The sequence below is a fragment of the Equus asinus genome, chromosome 8, assembly GCF_041296235.1.
Source record: "Equus asinus isolate D_3611 breed Donkey chromosome 8, EquAss-T2T_v2, whole genome shotgun sequence".
NCBI classification, from domain to species: domain Eukaryota; kingdom Metazoa; phylum Chordata; class Mammalia; order Perissodactyla; family Equidae; genus Equus; species Equus asinus.
Genome location: NC_091797.1, coordinates 87788004 through 87815956, shown reverse-complemented (window position 1 = coordinate 87815956; position 27953 = coordinate 87788004). Strand labels below are relative to the sequence as shown.

The 27953-nt window shown below is 42.8% G+C and overlaps 1 protein-coding gene across 17 annotated transcripts in view; it reads left to right on the top strand.

The window, feature by feature from the left end:
* The window catches only part of GIT2 (GIT ArfGAP 2), a 47986-nt gene extending 21558 nt beyond the window's left edge, over positions 1-26428 (top strand). For 2 of the 17 annotated variants that reach the window (XM_014867762.3, XM_070516245.1), the window contains exons 11-20: positions 24-121; positions 1149-1260; positions 4062-4204; positions 6537-6641; positions 10418-10666; positions 12279-12368; positions 16719-16801; positions 17412-17600; positions 22463-22526; positions 23044-26428. In XM_014867762.3, the coding sequence (XP_014723248.1) occupies positions 24-121; positions 1149-1260; positions 4062-4204; positions 6537-6641; positions 10418-10666; positions 12279-12368; positions 16719-16801; positions 17412-17600; positions 22463-22526; positions 23044-23256 (1346 nt within the window). In that variant the 3' untranslated portion in view covers positions 23257-26428. Of the gene's footprint in view, positions 1-23; positions 122-1148; positions 1261-4061; positions 4205-6536; positions 6687-9090; positions 9865-10417; positions 10667-12278; positions 12369-16718; positions 16802-17411; positions 17601-22462; positions 22527-23043 lie in introns of those variants that run through there. The other 15 variants (XM_014867760.3, XM_014867761.3, XM_014867766.3 and 12 more) reach the window with 10 other exon arrangements.
* The last annotated feature ends 1525 nt before the right edge of the window (positions 26429-27953 follow it).

Genomic DNA, 27953 nt, shown 5'->3' with positions numbered 1-27953 from the left:
CTCTGGCTCTTTCCTCTGGCTAGTCTGGCTTGCCACGCAAAACCACAGCACCCTGGTAACCGAGACAACCGTCGTCCCCTTCCTTCCGGTCAATCCTGAGTACTCATCAACACGGAACCAGGCAAGTGAGCGAGTCCGAAAAGTAACTAGTAGTGTTATTTTGGGAATGGCTGATAGCATGGTATTTTATTTTGCCAGGACAGATATTTTACATTTTTTTATTGATTGAAATGTTAATATCTTTTATACACGCACGCACACAAAACTCACAGATTGATAAGAAAAGCAATAGATGTAGATTACTGAGAAAGAATATAAAACAATTCCCAGGAGAAATATAAGTGGCTTACAAATGTGAAGAAATGTTTAACCTCATTAGTAATCAAGGAAAGCAACCTAAAGGCATTAAAGAAAGTTTCTTCACTCAAGTTAATAAAGTATATAATAAAGGATACTCTGGGCTGATAACGATATGGCAAGATGGGCTTTCTCGTGCTATAGATAAGAGTTTAAACTGCTGCAGACTTCAGAAAAGCAATTTGTTAACTAGTTCCAGAAGCCTCAAAATTAACATCATTTCACATGGGAATTCCTCATTTGGACATATGTTCTAATAAAATAAAAATACAAAGATTTATGCACTATGATTTTCATCAAAGCATTGTGTTTAACAATAGAGCATTAAAAAGATCTGTGGCATCCATCAAGAGGAGAAAAGCTGAGTAAATTAGGAAGGTCTTTTAATTTTTATTGATTAATGGCTATATATAGTGATAGAGTCCCAACATCTAGATTATGCCTTTGTTTATCTTGCAATTTAAACATTTCCCTCCAAATTAATTTTTCATTACTAGGTCTTCTCCAAAACTGAACTGATATTAGAAAAAAATGTTAAGTAGAACCATTTCATTTTGTTCACATAAATAATATGCATTGTAAGGACTTAAATGTTATATAATTCTCCTACGTAAATGGTTTTAAACTGTTCGCAAAGAGAATGTTAATGTTTGATTCCATCGTGGTTGTGATTAATGACACTTCGTGCTGGAAGGTTTTTGCTGAAATCTAACAATAGTCTGACTAGTTTTATGTGAATTTGTGTATATTTTTACATTTTGGAATATTTCCAATTATTTTTTCACCCTCAGGGCAGACAGAAATTAGCTCGGTTTAACGCCCATGAGTTTGCCACGCTGGTTATCGACATTCTCAGTGATGCCAAGAGGAGACAGCAAGGCAGTCCTCTTTCTAGTTCAAAAGGTAACTGTTCACTGTTGATGGTGAGCTCAATGCAGTCTATACACACTACTGATTAATAACGTGTACACCTGAAATTTCACAATGTTACAAACCATTACGATCTCAATAAAATAATAATAATTTAAAAAAGGTAACTGTTTCAAACCTCTAAATGTTTGCTTCTTTGCCTTCTAAGTTTGACACAAGTGTTAATAAAGCACTTGTCAACATGACAGCTTAAAGCCCTGTATGTTTTATTGGTACCATGTCATGACAAAAAGTTTACCTCTTTGAGCCTAGAATTATAAATATTTCAACTTTATTAACTCCTATCCAAATTTACCTTATATGTGATTTTTTCCCTCTTGGGTCACCTATCTTCCCTATAAAATTACATCCTGAAATTAACCCAAAAGTCTGACTTAGATCTTCTTAAGGGACATAAGATTTAAATTACAGCTCACTTGCTGTTGCTTACCTACAAAAGTGAGTTCTAAATAATTGAAATTTGTTACTGTAAACTTTATATGTCTGCAGTGAGAGTTAACATTGTAAAGAGAGCACTGAGCACTATTCTTAGGTGCCTTGTGGAGTCTAGTTCAGTAGCTCAGGGTCCTGTCTCTGCGCTTAGGAATGCACTTCCTCCCCGGCCCCGGGACTGTATCCTCATTGGTTTTTATATATAATACCCTTTCTTATTGTAAAACATATAAACAGAAGAAATACATACCATGAAAATTGTTTTCAGTCAGCATCGCATTCCCCAAAGACGGTAATCAGTAACTGACAACAATTTGTTCTTGGTTTTACTGGTTCAACCAGAAATAAACCAGTTCTAAGAAAGTTTATCAAATTTTTTTGAAGGTGCAGTGATAAGGGTCCTGTCAGACATTTGAAGTCTCAAAATGCACTTGCTCTTTGATTTGGTGGTTCATTTCTAGGTGTTAATTGAGGGAAATAAAGATGTGTGTTATTATTGCATTTATGTACAATGAACGCTTACTACACTCTCAATGAAGAAACTAAGTACTTTCAAGGTAAACACAGATGTATGTGTGTTAGACAACACTGAAAACATTCGAAACAGATAATAGAGCAACAGTTAGTCACATATTTTAAAAGCACACAGACCTTTCTTTCAGAGCAGATGTAATGACATAGTATAAAGTAATACATTTCTTTAAAGGTTTAGTAAATCCCAGTTTTGTAAGGAAAACATTTGTGTGCGTACATAGGTACAAGCACCGTATGTAAGTATAAATGTACAGTTAACCCTCATTATTCACAGGTCCTGTATTTGCAGATTCACCCATTTGCTAAAATGTATTTGTAACCCCAAAATCAGTACCCACAGAATTTTCGTGGTAATTTGTGGACCTGTACAGAATGGTGAAAAATTTGAGCCATCCAAAACACACGTTCCCAGCTGAGATTGAACAAGGCCACGCTCTGCCTTTTGTTTCAACTCTCATACTGTAAACAAATGTCCTTTTCAAGGTCTATTTAGTGCCACGTTCTTCATAGCGTTGTGCTTTTTCTTGGTGATTTTACTGTTTAAAATGGCCCCCAAGTGTAGTGCTGAAGTACTGTCTAGGGTTCCTGGGCGCAAGAACGCTGTGATGTGGCTTATGGGGAAAATATGTGTATTGAATAAGCTTTGTTCAGATGTGAGTTACAGTACCGTTGGCCATTGAGTTCAGTGTTAATGAATCAATATATATTGAAAATGTCTTTAAAATGAAACACACATGAAACAAGGTTATACATTGATCTGTTGACAAAACTCTTATGACCAGAGACTCACAGGAACCCAACCCTGTGTTTCCATTCAGAACAATGGTTTAGGATTTGCGAATTAGTCTTCATGGCAACTTTATAGGCCATAACTACTGAAAATAGGGAAATTGACTGTATGCATGTATATGCTTAGGAAAAAGACTGGAAAGAAATAGACCAACATATGTCAATGGCTATGAATGATTATCAGTAGTTTCAAATTTTCTTTATTGAATCTTTATTATCTCTGTGATCAGATGACATATATTTTAAGTATTAATTTAAAAAATTAAAATTCCTTTTAAGTAACCATAATTTATCAGCCAGATAGTATCTACCAAAATATCCAGAAATAATAATGGGAATAAGAGATTAGCTTGAATGCCTGAAAGAAATTGGAGAGACTTGGATAATTTGTGAAATCTTGTATTCAAAATGTGTTAGAGCCTATTGAATCAGCCCTGTTCCCCTATAGACCAGACCTTCCTGAGGTGCATGTGTGTGTCCACTGGGACCTTTTCTCCTTTTCTGTCTCTCTCTGTCACCGGCTTTCAGCTGACTAAATAACAATGTGCCTATTCTCTGAGCACCTAGTTTCTAGGCTCCGCTTTAACAACTTCCTTTCTGTTTTGGCTTGACATTACCTTGTAAACAAGTTACAGTTATAATTGAATTACAGTTAATCTTACCTTGTTACAGCTTTATTTTCATGATTTGGAGCTACAGTCTATCTCCTTGAATGGTTAGAGACTTGGGAAGCTGCCTCCTTAATCTGAGCAGTTTTTCCCCAAACCGTCTAATCAGTTTGCCCACATTTGGCAAGCAGCTCAGAGGGATGTTTAAATCTCTCTGTGCAGTTTACAGTAGGCTGGCTGTCTGATTGATAACCTGCTCTCTTATCCTGTATTAGGTGGAAATATAACATTACTATTTCTGTCATTTTCTTTCAGTCTTTTAAATGGCTAAACCCCAAAATCCTCCCAATAGTTTTTTGGGAAAAGAAGATTTTTTAAGCCTGAAGTAAAATTATATGCTTTTCTTGATAGACAATGTGGAGCTCATACTGAAAACAGTCAGTAACCAGCACAGTGTTGAGAGTCAAGACAACGACCAGCCGGACTACGACAGTGTGGCATCAGACGAAGACACAGATCTGGAAGCCACTGCAAGCAAGGCAAACAGGCAGAAGGTGAGGTGACACACTGCACATAGAACGGGAGAATATGTTCCTTTTTCAAATCTTTCCTCCTACAAAGTTGCCTTATTTGTAAATCACTTGAGGGTCAGCCCTGTGAAAAGTCTGTGGAGGTAAAGTTGGGTTTACTGCCAGCTTGGGCCAAGCAGAGGTGAAACGAGGTGAATAGTTTTAGAATAGGGGGTTCCTTGTACCTGAGTCAATGGCTGAATCACAGCCCTACTGCAAGTATGACTTTGTAAGACTTGTAAGGAGGGACTGGTGTTTTTTATTCTTTCAAAAAACATTTACCAAGTGGCTTGTCTGGATAATACTGTCCTGAATGAGGCCCAGTCCCTTTTCCGTGAGGCTGTCACTGCCTAGTTGGAGGGATAACTACAATAAAAGGTGTGGAGTGATATGTGTCCTAGGAAGCACAAATAGAAGTTGGAAGGATGGGGTGAAAGGAGGCACAACCTTTCCTTGCTGAGGAGGAGTATCAGGAGAGGCCTTGTACGTGGGATGGCTCTTAAGGTGTGCCTTAAAGGATGAGTGGGATATGAGCACGTGGAGAGGCAGGGAAGGGTGGTCTAGGCAGAGGGAAAGTGAAACAGGGGTGTCCCGGTGGGAAAGCTGGTCATGTACAGGGACAGCCCAAAGGGAGTGGGACTCACAGCTGTAGCAGCGGGCAGTCACCGTGGAGGAGCGCGCCACCACCCTGAAGAGCCTGGACCTTGGCGGCAGTGCAGAGCCCAGAGAGGTTTTAGGCAGGGCAGGAGAGCAATGGGTGGCTCTTAAAACCACTGTTCTGGTGGGTCAGACAGTGGAGGAAGGGAACTCAGTTAGGGTAATGCTGAAGAAGTCCAAACCAGAGCTGACCCAGGCCGCCTCAGGGCCTGGGCTTGGAGGGTCTGGATGGAAGAGAAGTCACTATGAGAGAGTGTGAGCCCAAGGAGATGCTCTACCCACTGCTGAATCCCCAGGACCTCACCCTAGACCCGGCCCATGGAGGGGTTCAGCAAATGTTTGAGAATGGATGAAGAGGAAGATAGAATAGGGGGCCGGCTCCGTGGCCGAGTGGTTAAGTTCGCGCACTCCGCTGCGGTGGCCCAGGGTTCAGATCCTGGGCCGCAGACGTGGCACCACTCATCAGGCCATGTTGAGGCGGCGTCCCATATCCCACAACTAGAAGGACGTGCAACTAAGATATACAACCGTGTACAGGCGGGGTTTGGGGAAATAAAGCAGAAAAAAAAAAAAGATTGGCAACAGTTGTTGGCCCAGGTGCCAATCTTTAAAAAAAAAAAAGGAAGATTGGCAACAAATTGTTAGCCCAGGTGCCAATCTTTAAGAAAAAAAAAGAAGATAGAATAGACAGGTCTTGGCAATAAGTTCCATGTTTGAAGTGGGAAGACAGACACAAAAGTTGTGTCCAGAGTTTGCCAGGTCACATGACTGTGAGAATGATGATGATGTCATTGGCAGATGCAGGGAATGCGGAGGGGACAGCAGGAGTCACTTGTCACATCTGAAACACCTCTACCCAGTCTCCCCAAAAACACTGGGTTCACTCAGGGTGACAGCTAGAGTCAGGACAGGGCCCTCCATAACGGGTCCTTTGTGGACTGACCGGCCTTCTACTCCTCTCCACCTTGCCCGTCCACTCGCCCTAGCTGAGCTCTGCTGCTGCCTAGAACGTTCTTCCCCCAGACAGCCATTTGACTAATGTCCTCACTTCCTCAGGCTGTTGCTCACATCTCACCTGCCCAAAGGGTTACCCCACCTCTCTAATTAAAATGCACCCACTTCACCCCTGCTGCAGCTCCGCAGCCCCTCACCCTGCTCCATTTTATCTATTTTCCACAGCACTTATCCTTCCATCACCCTGTGTAGTTAGTTATTTTTTCCCTCTCTTGCTCTGTTGGGATATAAAAGCCATGGAAGCAGAAATCTCTGTCTGTTTTCTTTCATATATATCCCAAACCCCTAGAACACTCCCTGATGCTCAGTAAAAATCTGTTGGGATGAATGAATTAATGAAAGAATGAATAAAATAGGAAAATGAGTGAGCAGAGAAAGGCAGACAAGACGAGGTGTACGCACTTAGTCATTGTCCAAGTAGATCTGTACCCCACTGCCTGTTCTGTTAGAAAATATTCACTTGAACATTTTCCAAATAGTAACTCTACCTTTATGTCTTCTTTTTGCATTACTCTCAGAAGCCTTGATTTGGTTTGATTAACTTTGCAATCCAGCTGGCATGGTCAGAATTTGAAATTCTTTAGCTGTTAGTCTTGAATGTTATCATCGTCTCAGATTGTGAACGTTTTCCCCAATTTATTTTTAGAGCCTAGATTCAGATTTATCAGATGGACCAGTCACTGTGCAGGAATTTATGGAGGTCAAAAACGCTCTAGTGGCTTCTGAGGCCAAGATACAACAGCTAATGAAGGTGAATAACAACTTGAGTGACGAGCTGAGAATTATGCAGAAAAAGGTAACATGTTACTAAATGCCAGGATGATTGACTCTTTAACCCCATAGTATAAGGAAGATTCCCAGGCACGACGCTTGTGGTCAGAGGGACGAAAACAGTTACTGTAACAGACCTAAACGTCTTTGGGCCAAGCTGTCTTTTTGGAAGCAGTATGTATTTAGATATTTCAAATGAAGTAGGTTTGATTAGAAATAAACCCACAGTAAGTTTCCCGAGGAGGAGAAACATGACAGCCTATTAAGTGTCTGTATCAGTGGTAGTAACACTTGCACTGTTCTGTGCTTCCTTGGAACCCGGATGGCGCTCCCTGGGTGCGATTCTTCCTATTCCTCATTCTAAAGAAAAATCACACCGTGAAGGCAGTGCAGACAAAAAGCCCTGGGCAGGTGTATGTGTTTATTAGCCTTCCAAACCCTACCCCACGCCATGCAAGGGATGTTGCCACGGTTCACTCTTATTCTAAGTTGTTACCCACCTCAGCCTGGCAACCCTGTCCCACATCCCCACCTTATTTTTCACCAGTACTTCCCACTAATTTATGATGTCCTCAGAGGCTAGGGCAGGGCCTGTCGCAGAGTAGGTGCTCAACAAATATAAGAAAACATTTTGTCTGCACTATCGAGAACTGCTCACTAGTTAGAAACAGTCCCATTTGCTCAGCATTTTCTCATTCACTGCCTTTGGAGAGAGTCAGAAATATATGAATATATTAATCCCTAAAAGGAGTGTGGCTGATAGTAGCAAGGAATATGCTTAAGAGGGAGATTATGTATGATATTCTTTATGAGATTGCTAAGAAAAGGAAGTTGAAAAATTTTAAATTCTGCTCAAGACTTTCTGGGTACTGCCCCCATCATTCAATTCTCTACAAAATGAGATTTTGTACATTTCCCTTAAATAAAACAAAGTGTATATCTCTGTCTTATTGCTGTCATTTGAAGAGTAATCCTTCAGAATCATTATCAAGAACAGGGGACGCAGTGCATTTCATTTGTGGCTGGGCCCTTTTCATGGATGCTTCCTAAAGGAAGGCAGAAGAACCAGAAAGAGGCCCACGCCCCTCCTCTTGTCAGCGAAGTACACCCTCGCCTGGATCTTGGTTTAGGATTCTTTTGGTGTTGAGTTCTAGATCATTTTGTGAGATCTTTTGAGATAAATGGCCCCGATGCCTATATTAGAGGGAGAGAAGAATGCCTGAAGATCAATCAGATTGTAATCAAACACTTGTTCTGGGTTGCCCTGGCTCTGTCTAGGGCTAGTGTGCGGCCATGAATGATACAGACCAAGATCCCTTTGGCCATAAATAAAGGGCTTGCACTTCCTCTGTCTTTTCTGAAATACCTTTTGTTTAATGAATTATAGTTCGCCCCATTAATTGAACTGATAATTTTGTGGAAGTGACTTTTTCTAAAACATGCTGATTTTGCCACTAAATCAATCTGCTAAGCATCACCTTTTTTATTCTATGATGCTCCTTTTAGTATTTGTAGAAATCACCAGAGATATCCTCATGTCTCTGAAATAAAATGTCTTGAGCTTCTTTAAGAAATGAAGAGTGAAATTATGTGCCATTGCCTGTGGATTATCTCTTCAATTCTTAAAATGCTTTTCGTTTCTGAAACTATTAAATTATCTGTAACTTTTCATTTCCTATTATACTCCTTCCAAACAAGAAAGTGTTCTTGTTAAGATAAGATAAGTCTGGTTCTTATTAAGATGAGCATCATTCAGATTTACCTGAGGACATCTCTAAATACAGAGTACTGAAATTTTTAAAACTTGAGACCAGCAGCTTGTGCTCATTAAAACACATTCAAGCAAAATCCAGGATGGATGTTTTAGAGGCATGAAAAGTGTTAAGATAAAGTTTCAGATATCAAGGCCTTGTAAAAAAAAAAAAACTCTAAGAGAAGGTTTTCACATAGACAAACATGTTGACCAGACACCCCAGTCCTTCACTGAGGGCATGTGTCAGTTCTGCTCCTTACTCTGGACCTTGACCATCTCACTTTAGGCTGTGGGTTCCCTAATAAATAGTTTTGACAGTCACCTTCTGCCTGTCTGGATCCTGGAACGTAGGAATTTTCAGTGGCTGCTTGTCACTTTGCAGCTGTTCTTTCTTTGGGAATGGAGTTGCAGATATGTTATACCCTGAGAGCCTTGGTGGGGTAGAGGCAATCTGTCATTCCGTAGCGGGTCACTCTTCCAGAAAACTGAGAATGAGGGCATTTCTGTGGCAGAGGCAGTAAGTCAGACTTTCACAAAAGTTTGGCACTATTAATATAAAGTATGTGGAATTTTTATTTAGCAAAGATGTATTGATTTTATTTCAAAGTTAGGTAAACTTTTTCTTATATAGTTGACAAAGTAGCGTGATTTGTATCTGATCTTTCACATTTAACAGTTGCTTGGAAAAGATGCTAATTAATGAAGAGGAGCAGCCACTATTGGTGTATTTTTCACAGATCGGTGCTTTCTAAATAAAAATTGAAAGTAACTCCTAACACTGAATGGGTTTGCTATTGAAAAGTAATGATCTTCTGGTGCAAATACAGTTGCTTGTGGACTTAAGCCTTGGCCCTGGTGGGAAATCTGGTCAGATTTTACAGTCTCTGTCAAAGAGTAGACAGCTGAACTCACACCACACCCAGCTTATAAAATGTCATGGAAGATGAAGGAGCACCAGAGGGGAAGGACACTGTGCAGCCTGGACTCAGTTAATTGTGTTTAAAATGCCAGACGCTAAAGAGTAACACGATTCCTTGCTGATCCCTTAACCCTAATTCATCAAACACCATGAAGCAGCCTGCATGTGAGGAATGGAAAGAGCATTCAGGGTCTCCAAGTGACAGCCTCTAACTAAGATGGGGTGGTGCCAGGCACATTAGCGTGTTGAAAGCTGACACCACCGTGGTCGCATTTTTGGGTGACAAAGCCAAAGGAGAGAGAGGCCAAATATTCCAGCCCTGACCGAAAGATGATCCATCACCAGAGGGAAGCGAGCGTGCTACGTGGAGCGTTCAGATGAAGATGTTAACATAGTTCAATAGGCCTCCAGTTTTCTTCGTGATATGTTAATATAGCAAACGTACCATGATTCGGTTCCCTCTATTTTTTAAAAAGTGCTAAATTGTCTGGAATATCAAGAGTATTATGTAATAAAAACTTGATGATCATATTTTTCTGGTTGGCTTTTTGGGAAGCAGTAGCTTATCTGGTTTTTCATAAGCTGAACTTCACTCTCTTTCTTGCTTTGCAGAGTAACTCATTATCTTTGTGCTGCTTCCATGGTGTCTGCTGGCATTTTTGGCATCTGCAAATTGCTCAGGGCTCATTTGAAAAGCGAGTTACCTAAGTGATGTCCTCATGATCTCAGGCTCTTGCTTGAAACAGCCTTAGAATAATCCGGAGTACAGCTTTCCTGTAAACATTTTCCAGGCCCGCCATGACCAATTTTTAAGTGGTTAGACGTTGTTTTTAAAAAGTTTAGTGCTACTTTTCCACATTCAGAAATTAAGCTGTTTAATTTGCCTAAGTGATGAAGTGAGTCGACTACGTATCACTCATTCCAGAAGAAAGAATTCTTGTTGGTAGTTGCCTTTGACTTTCAACCCCAGCTAGCTGTTATTGTTCTTACTGTTTAAAGCTGGTAGTTGTATGCGTTTACTTGGTGTTTGCTTTTTCTGCTTGCTATAGAAAAACACAGTCCCACTGCCAAACATTTCTTTCAGCTTCAAACACTCCAGAGTGAAAATTCGAACCTCAGGAAACAGGCCACAACCAATATATATCAGGTGCAAACTGGTTCTGAGTACACAGACACTTCCAACCACTCTTCCTTAAAGCGACGTCCGTCTGCCCGGGGCAGTAGGCCCATGTCCATGTACGAGACGGGATCAGGTCAGAAACCATATCTCCCAATGGGAGAAGTGAACCACCCCGAAGAGAGCAGGACAAGACTCCAGCCTTTCCCTGCACACGTAAGTAACACCACTGGCGCTTCCGCTCTTCACTCTCTGTCCAGCCTGACTCCTGCATTCCCTCTTCTGAACCTGCAGATCCCCGTGTCTCTGCTTTGCCAGATTGGACTATGAGAGTTGTCCTTGTGTTTGCTGTATTAACATGTCGACAGATGCTTGCGGTGTTCCCACAAGCATACAAGGCCATTGGCCAAAAGTTTTCAAACCCAGTTGGGGATTCTGGCTCTTGCTCAGCCCCTCTCCCCTTTTTCTCCCTGGTATTCATAATATCTTTCCTAGCCAGCCAGTATTGGTACTTTTTTTTGTAATAAGCTTCCTTCCCCACTGTGGAAAACAAAAACAAATTGTAGCGGTCACCAGCAGAAGTGCGTGCCGTCTTCCTTGAGGTAGACAGGTATGTGCCCCTTTATGAACTGTGGCCCTTAGAATTCGAGGTACCTTGTCTGCTCCTCCTGGTTGAGCAGATGGCTCTGGAAGCCTCCAGGCCTCTGTGGCCTCTGCACCTGTGGTCAGTGTGCCTGCTTAGCTTCTGCATGCCCCTTCTCCCCTTCATGAAGAAGACGTTGCTTGTGTTTTCATGAGAATGAAGTGTGAAAAAGCTACATCAGTTTTACAAGTGTTATATTCCAAAGATTGTATTCTGTAACAGGCTGCTAGCTATCTTATTTTACAATGGGATAAATATTGTGTTGTGAGGTTTTCAAGTATTATATTTCTTTTGGATTATTTTAAAAACCTATGTTTTGACAAAATGTTATAGACATTTTGAACGTATGTGATGTTTTTTCAGAGAGTAATATTTATCTTTTTGAATGTCAAAGTTGTTATTTCTTCAGTCAAATTTAATAGGAGTTTCAAAAAAATTCTCAGTAAATGCAAAGTAAAGGACACGGTCTAGTAAATTAAACTCTCATTTAATTTTGTCAAGCTTTAGTGTGGTAAAATTACACTGTTGTTATATTGTGATTGGTAGTCTATTCAACTTTTTAAGTTGTTTGGGCTAAACATTCTGAGGCAATTGGTTTATACATTTGGTGTAATGGGAATACCATTGAACTAAGTTAAGAATCTTATTTTTGTATAACTGAAAACAAAATTTAGGAAAAGCAACCTTTGTTAGTTTTCACAGTGTACTTTTTTATTTTAGAAACGTTTAGAATGTAAGAATGTCATATTATTGCAAAAGTTCTATATATGTACTAAAGAGTAGATCGATAACATATACCAACTTTTAATCATTCATATAGTTTCTCATATTATCTGTCCTTATTAAAAACCAAATAATTGTTTAAGGTTCTCCATTTTAAAAAAACTATTGGCAAATTTGACAAATTATGCTAGGTTTTATCTTTTTCCTTATAGAAAAGTAGCCTTATAAATTGCGAGTTATTTTGGGGAGGCATTTCACGAAGGGGTTAAACATCTCTGGGGGCTTGTCACTGGCTCGCGTGGCAGTCAGCTCTCCTGTCACAGAAATTTCAGTACTGATCTCACCTAGTGAGTTGCTTTTGGGGATTCTTTTACTGGGAAACCTGGGCTGAAGCCAGGGGAGGTGGTGGGGTTTTCTGTTTGTTTTGTGTTTTCCCGAGTGTGTTTCTTTTTCCCCTTCCAGATCGGGAGGAGTGCGCTTGTGACCTCCTCTTCGTCTCTGCCCTCCTTCCCCTCCACACTTTCCTGGTCGAGGGACGAAAGCACCCGAAGGGTTAAGTACACTCTGAATGGTCTGCTCTCTGGAAGACGGGCAGTGCTCCTGGGAGCTTTGTGCTTCTCCTGGCCCTCTGCTAACTGCCCTTCTGTCCTGCATGAGGCAGCGCTTCCCTCCTGGTGTCTCACAGCACAGCACAGCGGCATGCACGCACACACACACGCGCACACCTGCACTCATGCAGCCTCCCTTTTGTCTAACTCCACATTGCTCAGTTTCACGTAATATTTAACAAGATTCCCAATTCACTCAATAACATTTATTCTGAGCATACTGTCTTTTTAAACAATCGGGAAATTAGCTGGCTGCTGGTTAAATATTGTCATAGGGCAGATCTGTTAGATTTACTGAGATTAAAACTAGTATATTTGGACTAACTGGGACACTTAAGACATCATCCTTTTTTATTTTTTTTAATCTCTTGACATAGTTTATGTCAGCACCATACTTGACAAACCAAGATTTTGCAGTCCCTGAGTCCCGCCTCAGGACTGTAACACATAGCAGCATTGGAGGCGAAGGCAGCTGTTACTCTGAAGCTGGTCGTGATGTTTTTTCGCTTTATTAGTTGGTCAAGTCCAGCTTGCTGATGTACACTTTACATTCCCAATAGCATTGCATGATTCAGGTAAGCTCCTTTTAGAGTAGCCAGGCAACAAGTATTTATTAAGTACCTCCTCCACACCTAGCCTTTTGGTGAGTCAGTTAAAAAGAGTGCTAGGGACTTAGGTGACTGCCTTCAAAGGCGCTGTCAATTTTAAAAATCCCTTCATGCCTGAGGAGTATATGACAACAAGCTGGGAAAGTCATGGAAAGAGCACAGGCTTTGAAGACCTGCATTCAGGTCCTCGCTTGCTCACTTTTTTTTTTTTTTTTTTTTTGAGGAAGATTAGCCCTGAGCTAACATCTGCCACCAATCCTCCTCTTTTTGCTGAGGAAGACTGGCCCTGAGCTCACGTGGGTGCCCATCTTCCTCTACTGTGCATGCCTACCACAGCATGGCTTGATAAGCAGTGCCATGTCCACACCTGGGATCCAAACCGGCGAACCCTGGGCTGCCAAAGTGGAAAGTGCGCACTTAACTGCTGTGCCACCGGGCTGGCCCCACTCACTCTTTTTTTTAACGGAAGGGTAGTGTAACTAAGGTGAGAGGAGGGAAGGTGGCTGTGGGTAAGGGGACCACCTTTACAGACAAGGCCTTTGTCCATTCCCCCCACGTCAGTAGGAACCATGGAGAATCGTTTTTTCCCATTACCAGTGCTATACGGCTCATCGAGGCCCTTTGGGGGGGTTCCTTTCTGCACTTTTGAAGTAATCTATTAAAAAGAACTCTTTTTTTTGAGGAAGATTAGCTCTGCGCTAACTGCTGCCAATCCTCCTCTTTTTGCTGAGGAAGACTGGCCCTGAGCTAACATCCGTGCCCATCTTCCTCCACTTTATATGTAGGACGCCTACCACAGCATGGCATGCCAAGCGGTGCCATGTCCGCACCCGGGATCCAAACTGGCGAACCTCGGGCTGCCAAAGCAGAATGTGCGAACTTAACTGCTGCACCACCGGGCCGGCCCCTGAAAAGAATTCTTGATATATGATACTTAAAGTCTTCTGAGCAGTTCTGAAATTGAACTGCAATGTTTTTGTTATAATATTTTGGTTAAGCTAAGGGACAGTTAAATAGAAATTAAATATCTCATTTGAAATTTTAATCAGTCAAATAAACATCTTTTGTCCACCATGAAATATGGTTTGAAAAACATTTTTTTTTTCTTTTGGTAATTTTGAGAATCAATGCAGGGATTGCTTGCTGAGACAGAGTTTTATACAAGATTAACAGTTAAGTTATTTAAACTGATAATCTTGCTTGTTCCTGACAGCTTCATTATGAGTTTAGGTTTTTATGGCATGTCTGTATTCAGAGAAAACTGCAAATCTATTAAATAAACTGAACCAGCACCAGCTATAGGTAACTTTTCTATTAACAGCTTTGAGAGAACAGCACTTTTAACAAATAGATCTTAGCTCTGCATGTTTATAATAATTTTCATAAAATTAATTGCTGGCTAATTTGAAATCCTGCACATATGCTTTTGTTGACAACGATGAAGGACCTAATGCGTAAGTAACTGATTACCTGGGTGGTTACTGCCACTTATTGTTTCCTATACTTGAGAAACATTTCCTGAGTACTTTTATTAGGTGTATGAGTCTTTTCTAAAATGTGTAAATGAAACTTGGTACTTTTGATCACTGTCTGGTAATGCATTTGATTTGTAATTATCAAATTTACATCAAGGAAGGCAAAAAGATCCATTATAAAAATGTGGGATTTTCTGGGTTTAATTCTGTTTTCTAGTAGATTCTCCCACTCGAGCAGCTCTGGATAAATTTTCTAGAATAATTATTTAAATGCAGGTTTTTACATTCCGTTTTTGTATGTGTACATACCCACATATGCATACAAACACACCCATCCATATGTGTGTGCATGTATATAAAAACTAAAGGAAAAGAAATTTAATAGTTAGTCAAACATTCCCTGTGAAAGGTAAGACAGGGTGGGGTTTTTTGGTTTGTTAGGGTTTTTTTTAGATCACCCCTGGAAGAGCCTGGTGTCACTGTTCCTGCGCTGGATACAGCGCCTGCCTTTGGCCTTCCATCTAGACTTCCAGTAGCCAGTAACTCACTGATCGATTCATAAAGCTGGATCAAAATAAGGCAGCGAGTGAAGCAGAACTGTTTGCTGGAGGGGATATAAAAAAGGATCTTAGAGGTTGTAGTAGATTTTACAGAATTCAGCTTTACAGACACACTCCACATGGCTCCAAGCCAATACTTCTAATCATTTGCCAGATTAATTTTATTGGGTAAAGACAAGTGTATATTGAATTTTAGGAGTTCAGTGTAAGTGTCTTATATTAGAGTGGCTAGGACCAAATAGAGCTTTGGGGGGAAATGTGAAAGATCAGCAGACAGAGAAAGAGAGCATTTGCCCTGGGAGAGGGAAAGGGAGAGGCCATGGGGACAGGAAGCAAAATATGTTGTACATAAGGAGTCTCTCCCCGCCGGGGCGGCAGCCGTCCCGCCTGTGCACAGGGCTTTCTGAGGGCCAGGTGGCGCTGTCGGTAAGGAGCGCATAATTAGACTTTGCGTAGACCTTCCTCAGCTGACTTCCTCTAAGGGAGCCGCTCCTCTGGATGAAGCTGCAGGGTCTCCGTGGGTGTAAACAAGGCTCCTAATTTACAGCTATATCTTTAGCCACATTTTATTGCAGCATCAATAAAATTCCTTAGTCACTTGTTTTGATTAACTTGGATTAAATTCAAGGTATAGAGCTGGAAATAGCTCGTATTTGTATTTTGCGAGGTATTCAGTTTAGGTTTGGAATCAGCTTCCACTGATTTCTGTTCTAGATGAAGAAATTCTCAAACATTATGAATAAAATGAATACTGAGGGAAAATTATTTTTGTTAAACACTCCAGAACTAACACAGTCCCCTTCCAAGGAACGTGGTCCCCTTCAGACTCTGTCACCCTGGCAGGCCCTAGACTTAGCAGTGCTGCCATTTGCTCGCAACATTTTTAGGATTCCTCTTTTGACACCGTGTCCATTTTTGAATCCCCACTGTTACACCAAATCTTTATATTTTAAGGGATAGATGTTTTGGGAAGCAGATAAAAGTGGTTGGGAAACAAGTGTCACACTGGGTTAATGCATTTTGGTTCACAAACAACATGTGGCCATAAGTTAAAAATACAGGTTTTCCTGTGTGGCTCACACCAGCCGTCTCTAAGATCTGTGCGTGTTTTGAGCAGTGGCAATCCTCACAGCCCCAGGCATGGAATATTGCAGATAGCGCGAGACAGGAGATCTGGGTTCTTGGTCCTGTTTTTCTGCTGACTCTGTGGCCTTGGGTGGGTCATCCAGCTTTTTGGCCCTTCATTTTTTCATCTGGTCTTAGACTCAATAAGGTGGCTTCCAGCGCTAAAGGTCTGTGTTATATAAGTGCTGGCATGTTTGCTTTTTAAATGGGTCTCATTATAGTAAGTTAAACTCCATATTCCTCAGAGAACTAAATGTGGGGTGATGCCTTGCGTGTCTGTTAGTTTGTACCAGGGATCTGTTTTTGGAGGAGCCACTGAGCTAAGAAGATGGTGCAAAGAAGGAAAGAAACCGTTTCTGGATCCACTATTCATCTTTTACTAAGTTTCAATAAAGGGTTGGCTCCTGTCCCAAGTGAGATCTGGGGCGTGAAGGCCACGTAGCCCAACAGGTAATGATTCCTGGGAAAGGTTCCCGAGAAGCGTCTCATGCTCTGAACTAACGGGGGTCGCCTTTCTCTCTTGCAGACATCCAGGCTGGAGAAGCAGAACAGCACACCTGAGAGTGACTATGACAACACTCCCAACGACACGGACCCAGATGACATGGGGTACATCTGCAGGAAGAATGTGCCAGGGGTCGGGCTCTTAAACCAGAGACCTAGCAGACTGTGGTCACGAGACACAGTTTGTCCCTGCACCCCTTTTCTGTATTTTCAGACCTGTAAGGCCTTAAAATATGGAAGCACAAGTTCATAGTTCACACCTCTTCTCCTCTCCCTTTATCGCCACCGCGCCTTTCTTCTTTGACCAGCACGTTCTACACATCTCTTAGTCTCTGTAACGCGCTTAAAATCAGTATTTCACTTTCAGTTGACGTTAGGTTACACCCTGCATCTGTACCCTAAGGAGTTGGCTGGATTAGGGATGGCTTTGTAACACACACCCTCCCTGTTCCAATTATTCCTCCCTTTCCCCATCTTCCCTTTCTCTGAGAATCATAATTTCTAGCCCCACAGCTAGAATGAAACAGCCTCCATGTGTGCTGTGGCTGCCTGTTGATGAAACAGCCTCACCGTGAGTGTCCTGCCAGACAGGATAAAGGAAACCACAAAAGCAGCCCACTTGTGCATTCAGCAAATGCACAGGCAGTGGCTCCTAGAAGCAGAGAAGCAGCCAATAAGCACCTATTGCCTTTAGCCACTTCTGTAACGTTCACAGGTCAAGCAGAAAGGGAAGGCAGAGGAGTATGGTGTGGCAAGGTGATGGCTCAGTACCAGATACAGCAGAAGCCCACACGGCCCCAAGCCCCGTTCTCCCCAGCACCGAAGACGTCATCCGGAAGACTGAACAGATCACCAAAAACATACAGGAGCTCTTAAGAGCAGCCCAAGAAAATAAACATGACAGGTAAGGGGGCTCGAAAATCCTGCCTGGGAGAATGTGTACCTGCCCTGGAATAGACGCCACTCCAGTGACGAACAGGTTTCTTCAATATGCCGATTTTAAAGGTTTTTGAAAATTTTCAGGTTTACATAACAGGCTTAAGAACAAATTTGTAAAATTGAGTTTGTTTAATATGGTGTTTCCATTTTTTCATCTTCTTATAAAGTGCTCTGCAAATACATGCCTCTAGAAATAGAATTGCAGCATATTTGGGGTAGTGATGTTCCTGGTTCTAGATGGCCAGGGGAAGGAAGCTCCCTCAAAACTTGCCACTGATTCTTCCAGCCACTGCTGTTCCCTTTGACCTCCTTAGCTAGGGAGACGTGTACTGACGTAAAAGCTATCCTGAAATGAACCTGATATCTGTCTCCCGTGTGTGCGCACGGACGTGCATGTGTGTCTGTAAACATCTGAGAAACAAGTGGTTTACAAATAAAAGTTGATCTAATCGTCACCCAAATAATTCTCTGCTCCTGAAAGAAGAGTCTGCTCACTCTGAGCAGCTATATCCTACAGAGTTCTTTCTTACCGTAAGGAAGGGACTGGCTCTTGTTCTGACTCCTCCCTTTGTTCTCTGAGTTGAATTCTCTGAGAACTTCTGGTAGGTTGTTAACTGTTCTGGGTGACTTTCTAGTTTCACGTGGCCAGCCCGATCCAGATACACTCATGAAACGTTGTTGAACATCATCCCATTGAGTTTGAGAAACAGAAGAGTTTGGTAAAACCCAAGAACAATCTTACTCTTTTCGTTAGGTCAGCAAAGTTTAGGGCTTCAGTGAAGAACTTCTCTTGGTGCCTCACACAAACAAAAGTTGTCCTAGGAACACAGTCCTGCTCCTTCTTTCTCCTCTCTGTTCTCTTCTCCCACGTAAAGATGCACCAGTGTCTTTGGCCTTCTCTGTGTCCCTGGCACTGCCTTGCCAGCCTCCCTTTCCCTTTTCTTATACAGCTCAGACTTCTCCCAGTGTCCTTATTTCCCACTTGGTAGGAAAGGAATAGTCAGTGTTTATTGAAGGATAAGAGTTAGTCTTCATGGATGGACTGCTGGAGGATCCTCAGAGAAAGGAGAGCCTGCATGATTTCTCAGTCTCCTTCCACGGAAACCATATAGCTGTTTATCTTCCTCCTTCACCAGGCATCCTCTTTATTGCACGCCTTTCATGCCTCCCATGCTACAGGTGTTTAGTTCCTTTGCTCAGCACCACAGCCTTGGGAACAAGTGACTTCACCATCTTATTACAAAAAACACACTGTTTCACAGCTTCCCAAGGTACAGTCTTTACAGTAATCTTCTTCTTCTTCTTCTTCTTTTTCTTTTGAGGAAGATTGGCCCAGAGCTAACATCTGTGCCCATCTTCCTCTACTTTATATGTGGGATGCCTGTCACAGGCATGGCTTGATAAGCAGTGCATAGGTCTGCACCCAGGATCCAAACCAGCGAACCTTAGGCCAGAGCATGCGTGAGTAAACTAAACTGCTACACCACTGGGCCAGCCCCAGTTTTTTTTTTTTTAAGTAGGTGGTCATTTTATTTTATTTTATTTTTATATATATATATTTTTTGGTGAGGAAGATTGGCCCTGAGCTAACATCTATGCCAGTTTTCCTCTATTTTATGTGGGGTGCTGCTACAGCGTGACTTGAGGAGCGGTGCTAGGTCCACGCCTGGGATCCAAACCTGCGAACCCTGGGCCACTGAAGCAGAGCATGCAAACTTAACCACTCTGCCATCAGGCCAGCCATCTTTACAGTAATCTTGATACCAGGATTCACTCCTTCCTGAGTACTCACCCACCCTTTAACAACATGCTTCACTTTCCATTCCCCTGGCTCAGAAGTGCTATGCTTTTATTTCAGGCTAGAAAAAGTGTGCTTACATTGCATTGTCTTTGAATGTTGTCAAAAAAAATAGATATCTGCCCTAAGGCCATTTCTGACTTCAAAGATCACAATATGGTGCTTGGTACAATTTGGGAAGTTTCCCTTTTTTTTTAAGATGTACAAATCCATTCAATAGATGTTATGATCTGATTTCTTTTTTTAAAAACCATGAGAGAATGATGCAGAGATTTTAATCATTAGCTCACTCTTTTGGTTTAAACCAGAATTAATCTAGAGAATTTACATTTTATAAATTGTTCAATGTTCCATTAAAATCTCTGGTAACTTACATATCTGAGATGCTTTCATTCATAAACCTGCATCATATTTATTAAACCCTTCCCTTTTCCTCTTGTTTTCCCCTTTTGTTGATCCATCCCTTTCCTCATCTTAAGTAGACCAGTAGCCCATGGGGGCACATCCAGGCATGGTCCTGCTCCCTAGGCCACATGAGCTCCCACGACCCACAGCCTTCCATCAGTGTGGTCCATCCCCTGGGCCTCCAGCCTGGGTCTCTGCCTATCTCTGTGTCTGTCTGTCAGTCTCTCTCTCTCAAACACGCACACAATTACACAATTCAAAATTACTGCTTATTATGCACAAAAGCCTTTTTGAGGAAAGACAGCAATTTGAAGTTGTGAACATGAACTCCCCCTGATAGAGGAGGAGGACTTTCTCATTAATCTGTGTGTGCTTTCTTTTGTGGCTTATTTTGGGGACTTCCTAAAATATTTCATGAATGAGATTTTGAGAGACGTCCTTAGGAAAGATTTCTTGTCTATGTAGCAGAGGGAAAGGGTTAGTTATATTTGTGGGTCAAAATGAAAACCCTAACCAGGAAACAAAACTCTTAGGTGTGGTTCTCAGTTAATGTGATATTAATGGACACAGTAGTTCAAGAAACATTTATGCCTGATACAGTGGTTGCTGTGGACATTGCCTTTTTCTCTTTCTGAGTGTCTGTGTGACCAGATTTGCAAGTTAAATAACTCCTTCTGCATTGGCATTTTCGTTATTACATGGTGTATGGCTCTAATTGCTCACAAAAGTAAAAGTCAGAGTTTCTCATTTGAAGGCATTTTGGGATAATATAAACCATTTTCTTGAACTGTAATGGTTTAATTAAAATGCAGGCAGTCTTAATTAAAATGGTTTTAATACTAAAATTCCTACAAAGATGAAGTACAGAGGTTGCTTATGACCATCTTTAAACAGAAGCCAACTTCATGACTTAAAAAATGGGGAAAGAATGTTACTTGAGGGCTTCAAGTGCTAGGAGAGATGCTGAATGGCATTTCGTTCTGTATCTTAGAAGGGAGATTTTAAAACATAGCCACATGGGTTCTTGTGTAGGGCCAAATCTGTGTATTCACACTGAATTTCCTAACAGGCTAAAAACAGGCTCCTAAAGTGCTTTTCCCATATCCCATTTCCCCCCTGGGCTCTGTGAGTCCGTTGTCCTAGAAACAAAACCCAGGCCTGGTGGCAATACCATCTTCACTTTCCTTTGTCTCTCCACCTCGTAGCACATACTACTCAGGGCAGACACATAACATTTTTAAGATGTAGGAAACTAGCTCCATATGTTGTTTGTCACAATACTAAGAATAAGAATACTGGACGAAACCAGAATCTCATTTCTTCTGATTCTTATTACCTAAGCAGGCAGTCACCAGTCCTCAGTGGAGAGAGCCTACTCTAAAGAAAGATGTGAATCTGGTGCCAGGAGAGGCCCGTGGTGCGGCAGTGAGGGCCGTGGCTGGGCAGCCAGGGTTGAGCTCTTCTTAACAGCTGTGGGACCTTGGACAAGTTCTCCCCTCTCCAGGCCTCAGTTTCCTCATTTGAAAAGTGGGTGTGATAGTGCCAGCCTCACAGGGCTGTTGGGAGGATTATGGGTCTCTGCAAAGCACAAAGAACAGAGCTTGGCACACAGTCAGTGCTCCTGAAGCCTCCTAAGGAGGAGGCCAGGCAGCCTGGAAGAAAGGAAGAAGACAGGCGGATTCAATGTGCTGTGTCTCCTTAGAGCTTGTCAGCAAGCAGGGGAAGTGCTGACTGTGCTCATAGCCTTTCATTACAAAGTCATAGTGACTTCATGAGAAAGTGGGTAAGTGTCTGAACAAGTATTTGGAGCAGACCTCAGTGCTTTTTTCTCTTTACTCAAAGTAAAGTTTTTGACTTCCCAACAATTCAGATGCATGAAATGGAAGGAATTTAGAAGTATTGGGCCGGCCCGGTGGTGCAGCAGTTAAATGCGCATGTTCCGCTTTGGTGGCCCAGGGTTTGCCGGTTTGGATCCCGGGTGCGGACATGGCACTGCTTGGCACGCCATGCCATGGTAGGCGTCCCACATATAAAGTAGAGGAAGATGGGCACAGGTGTTAGCTCAGGGCCATTCTTCCTCTGCAAAAAGAAGAGGATTGGCAGCAGTTAGCTCAGGGCTCATCTTCCTCAAAAGAAAAAGTGTCCGTTGGTTAAAAGACACATGGGTGTTGAGGTGTAGGCTCCAATTCTAATTTTAAGGAATTATTTTCAGTCCCTTAATTTTAACTTCTCTGGCCTTTTGCATGGAAATCCTTGTTTCTCTTTCAAGAAATTAGGAAGATGAAACACATGAGAAATAAATCACCAACTTCGGGAGGTATGAATGTGTTTATAGACTGTTCTGTGGCTTCACCTGGCTATTAGTGTATGTTGCCTATCTTTCATTCCTGGAGACTGTTTTTATCAGATTGAATGAACTTTCAGGAAAGGATGGGGACTGTGCTTTATAACCAAGTGCATTCTGTTAGTGTGGGATCCACAGTGGGCTGGCCATGGCCTCAGCCCCTTCCTTATGGAAATATAAATGGAACCTATTCTAGCCCCAGAGTATTCTCCACCTCTGATTTATTTTCAGAGATTATTTATTTCACTCTCTTTGAATAACCTCTTCAATATTCTTGCAGTTATATTCCCTGCTCAGAGAGGATACATGTAGCTGTTACAGAAATGGCAGCATTATTCCCCAAAGTAAGTCACTTCCTACTTCCTTCCTTCAGATCCTTTTAAATGAACTGCAATAAATTTCTTTATGATTTTTATATTATATTTAACCTTCTTGTAGCATAAAGTTTTAAATATGCAAGCAGTCATATAGGGCATTGAAATAGCTTTGCTCTACATGAATATTGGTTTTTAATAAGACAAGAATGTATGAACCAAGTGCTAAAAAGGCAAAGCATAACAGAATATAATTTTATCTGGAACATTTCACCCAAGTGGAGTAATAGTTTTCAAAACCTACCTCAGCATAGCTCATACTACTAAAAGGATACTGCGTGAGCTTTGACCTTTGAGTCAGAGCACTTTGGCATCTCCCACACTGTGGGTTGCAAAGCTTGCAGCGTTCCAAGCACCCCCATTGACAAGGTGCATGACAACACTGCTGTTCACTGGGGAACAGCTTGAGTGGTTTTCAGAAGAACGCTTGTCCCTGCTCTTGTATGTCGCCCTGCAGTTCACAGCGAATGGCTGTTTTTCTGTTTAGAAACCCAAGTCCGACATGGTGAGGACTTCCCTACGCTTACTGACATCCAGTGCCTACCGACTCCAGTCAGAATGCAAGAAGACCCTCCCGGGGGACTCCAGCCCACCCACGGACATCCAGCTGGTCACGCAGCAGGTCATCCAGTGTGCATACGACATCGCCAAGGCCGCCAAACAGCTGGTCACCATCACCACCAAAGAGAACAACAACTGAGCGGCGAAGTGGAGTGCTGGCCCTGCTCTTTTCTAGGCTTTTTAAAGTCCGGTTCAAATTTAGACCTGGAACTCTTCTGATTTTTACAGAAACAAACATTTAATGAAAGTTTAAAACTTTTTTTTAAAAAACTCAGTATTATTTTTGCATGTTTTCTAACAAATTTTCACTATTAATTTAACCCACTTGCCTTATTTTCTGCCTGTTCGCCAGTTTATTTTCTGATGTTGTGTTGTGCTGTCAGTGACTGTTGAGTTAATGATCATAGACATCCAAAAGCATAGCTTCATTGTTTCAAGTTTGTTAGAACTTTTCTGTCCCTTAAAACTCCCTGCCTATGGTTAAAACTATAAATGAGATTTTTAGTGGAACGTTTTCTTGAGAGAGTTAAGTTAAAAAAAAATCACCATTATCTGTTCCCTACCAAGCATTGTGCAATAAGCGAATTTTCCAACCTACTGCAAGAATCTCTAAGTTTGGGGCATCTCCAAGCATGTATGTAGAGAAAGGACTTTACCACTTTCTAAAAATAGTGTGACAGTCTCTCTTGGGAGGAAACAATGAATTGCTCCATTTCTTTTGACTGTTCTATCATGTTAGATTTTCTTTTATTTAATTTTTCTATCTTGGTCTTCTGTCTGTTTTGCTACCATCCTGAAGTCTCCACGGCATCAGATAAGCACTCGTCCTCCACGTGTGTGTCATTCAGCCATGTCCAGGTAGGAGCACCACTGCGTTATCACGCATAGTCCACACTCTGCCCTAAACCCAGGAAAGCAGACGTTTCATTCCAAATGTGCGGCAAAGAGGAGCAGGAGTCCCACAGGCCATAACTCATTTTGTACCGCCCCATTCAGGTGTCACTGCCATAAATTGTGGGAAGAGAAATTATCTAGCCCCTGACATTGTATTGTACCTCTCATCCAAAACTGGGTTACTCCTTTGACCACTGAAAGCTTTCTTACACGCCCTGCTTCTCGTATCTCGTCACCTGTGAGGACTTCTTAGAAGGTAAGAGTTATACAGTCATCTGAGTTCATTTCTTCTCTGTTACCTCGCTGGTACTTCAAAATCAGACAACAGCTTTCAAGAATTCCTTAGAGAGTGTGCTGTAGCAGACTACTGGCTATCCCAAAGCTATGAAGGAGTACAGGTTGAAGTTCTGAAACAGACTGAGCTTGGTCTTTAAGTTACTAAAAAGACCTGTCTTGTGATTGCTCAAGCATATTCCTGTCCCTGCTTATTGCAGCAGTTCTGTGTGGCTGTGGCTCAGACCCTGACCAGAGGGGCCGGACAGCAGTGATGTAGATGAATGAAAGGGGCCAGGTGTAGAGCAGGGGGCGGGGACAGCAGGGGAGCCCATGGACACCCAATAGGGACAGCAGCTGCCCAGCTCCACTCACCTGCTATGTGGAAAAGGGCTTGGAGTGCCAGAGCTTTGATTTTTCAAGAGACACTAGAAATTTGGATATTTTTTGTGCCATCTCTTTGTTTATAAGTGTTGACGACTGATCTAAACATTTTCCCAGTACACATGTGGGTTACCTGTGTCTCTAGGCTTCCTGCTCACAGCCTCTGCCCTGGGACCCTGTAAACTGCCGTGTGAGGGCCGGCCTTCCTCATCATGCCTGGTTTAGCCTCTGAGCCTTACTTGCAACATGGCTGCCCTACCCTGTGTCAAATTACTGTTAGTCCTCATTTTGCCCATATATTCTGTCCCATAGTGCTCATTCACACATGTGAGGAAGTCAAAATAATCAAAGTTGCCTACATACGTGCTAAATAAGCCTGTATCTTTACAGAACTGTTTGATTCACAAACACCTTTATAGCTTGACCGTATGCTGTCATGAAAGGAGCACCACGATGGTGTTTGATTTACTGAGTCACAGTGTGTGGACACTTGTTGTGTTTTGCTACACTGAGTAGCATGGGGAAAGGGTCCACATCTCCAGAAGACTCGTCCACTTGCTTGTCTGCACAACCCTAAGTGCCATGCTCCTGCCGGGTGCTGAGGGGCTGCCTTCTCCGAGGATGTCTCTACCTTAAGTTCAAGCACCCTCTGATAACCTTTCCTGCCGGCTGCACCTGCTTAGCTGTAATTCTTTCTTGCAAGCACCCACCCTCCTGTTGGGCCCCTCTGGGTTCTTGGGAAAGGCCCAGCGGCAGTCCTGAGTTGGTGCCCTTGGCCTCCCCAGGAGGATGGGCTACTGAATAATGAGTCGTCTGCGGTGGGTGAAGTGTCTTCACTTGAACGCTTGAGGACCTGCGATGGAGGACGTTGCTTCTGTGCCCCTAGAGAAAGTCAAGGAATGTGGGGACCAACAAAGCATTTTCAGTTGTAAGGACACCACAGAAGTTTGCTCTGTTAACCCACAGTGCCAAATGTCCAGAAAGAAGCTCCCAGGCGGAGTGACACGCGGTGATAGGAGGGTTGCAAGTCTTCCTTCTGCTGAAGTGCTCTGCGCGTTTCCTCAGCCTCATCTGAGATCCGTGTCGGAGGTTCTCTGGTCCTGTTGGCAAATCGCACCTTGTCTGAACCGTTGTTCGCCGCCTTTTGCACATGGGTTCCATACCTTGCACTAATGTCTGCGTTCTGTAAGGTCATTTTTTTACCCTTTATTCTCAGTCCCCCCCCCCCACCCCAAAGCTGATAGGACGAGGTGCACTTTATGAAACTGGCACTTGCTGAAGTGAAGGAGACAGCTCCACCCCTAAGCTCCTTTAACTGCACTCATCTTCTGCCTCGGAATGCAAATAGTTCTTATTTGCCAAAGAACAGTGAATCGGGCCCAAAGATCAAATACAGCATTTCATAAAATTGGAACTGTAAACGCACAACTCAGGAGCTGTTATCCAATTCCTCAAGCGATTTAAGAGTGAGACTGGCATGTTTGTCCCCCACCGCGGCCGTGAACTTCCCAATCATGTAACGTACGTTCTTTCCTTGTCCCAATTGAAGGGCACCTTGGTTTTTACAAGAGAAAATGCTGCATAGGAAAAATGAAATGCCTTTTATCCAGATGTGTTTTATCCATGTCACCCATTATTCTTATTTTCCATTTTTATTGTACATTTTATTTCTGTAATTATTGTACAACCCTTTAAGCGTTGTAAAATGGTTTTGGAATTTGTGCCTGCTCGTTATGCAATAAACAGGCTCCGTAAGTGTCTTTGCGGTAATTCTGTTTCTCATCAATTAGTTGATGTTTCCAGATGCTTGGTCAAAGTTTCGAGAAGGCTCTCCTTCGGTACCCGCATCTTTAATGAGACAGTATTGAGTATGCCTCTGCCCTGGGGGCTCTATCAGTTTACAGGAATGAAGGCCTTCTCCCTCCTTGCTGCTTAGCAGATAGCTTGCTTAAGAGAAATCCTGCATCAGGATATCAGTTCCATGCATTGTATCATGATGTGTTTACTCAAGTTTAATTTTTTTTTTAAAGATTTTATTTTTTTCCTTTTTCTCCCCAAAGCCCCCCGGTACATAGTTGTATATTCTTGGTTGTGGGTCCTTCTAGTTGTGGCATGTGGGACGCTGCCTCAGCGTGGTTTGATGAGCAGTGCCATGTCCGCGCCCAGGATTCGAACCAACGAAACACTGGGCCGCCTGCAGCGGAGCGCGCGAACTTAACCACTCGGCCACGGGGCCAGCCCCTTAAGTTTAATTTTTTAAGTTCAGCAAAAGCCAACCTAGCACAGAGGCCCTCACCTCCTCTTACCAGGTGATCAGGTTGTAGTTCAGTCTCTTATGGTGACTGGGCTTTTTTTTTTTTTTTTTTGAGGAAGATTAGCCCTGAGCTAACTACTGCCAATCCTCCTCTTTTTGAGGAGGAAGACTGGCCCTGAGCTAACATGCATGCCCATCTTCCTCTACTTTATACGTGGGACACCTACCACAGGATGGTGTTTGCCGAGCGGTGCCATATCCGCACCCAGGATCCGAACCAGCAAACCCCAGGCCGCTGAGAAGCGGAATATGTGAACTTGACTGCTGCACCACTGGGCTGGCCCCTGGGCTTTTTGTCTTAACTTTCAGAGCAAGGCCCTTCGTGCAGGTTCACATGGGGGACTGTGGAGTATAGATTTATACCTGGCTTCATCAGGGCCACTCCCACTGCCCAACAGTTGTCCTCTGGAGAGGTGACTTGGGGCCCAGACAGAGGAAGGTGGGGCAGGACCTGGCCATCACAGGTGCCTTTCCAAGCGAGAAGTCTGGGGAAGAAGGTGCATCCTCACTGGGTGATCCAGCTTGTCTGAGGAACCAGAACCAGCAGGTCAGACCCATCACACTCAGAAGCGCCTCCCAGGGCACCGGTTCTCAAAAGAGCCAGCATCACAGCCCCTGGAGTGCTCCCTGAAACAGCCTCTGCTTCATCTCTGATTCAGCAGCTCTAGGGAGAGGCCTGGGAGTTTGCGTTTCTAACATGTTCCCAGGGGATACTGATGTTGCTGGTCCAGAGACCACACTCTGAGAAGCACTGCTGTGGACATTTTCAGGGCTGCCCCAGCCACCCCCCGATGCGCTCCTTGTCTTCTGGTTTTAAACATGTTTTTATAATAATTACAGCTAACATCTGTTAACTGTTTACTCTGTGCCAGGCACCGTGCTGGGTTCAACTCCTTTAATCCTCACTACGACCCTATGAAGCAGGAGTTGTTCCATTTTACAGATGAGGAAGTTGACACTCAAAGAGGTTG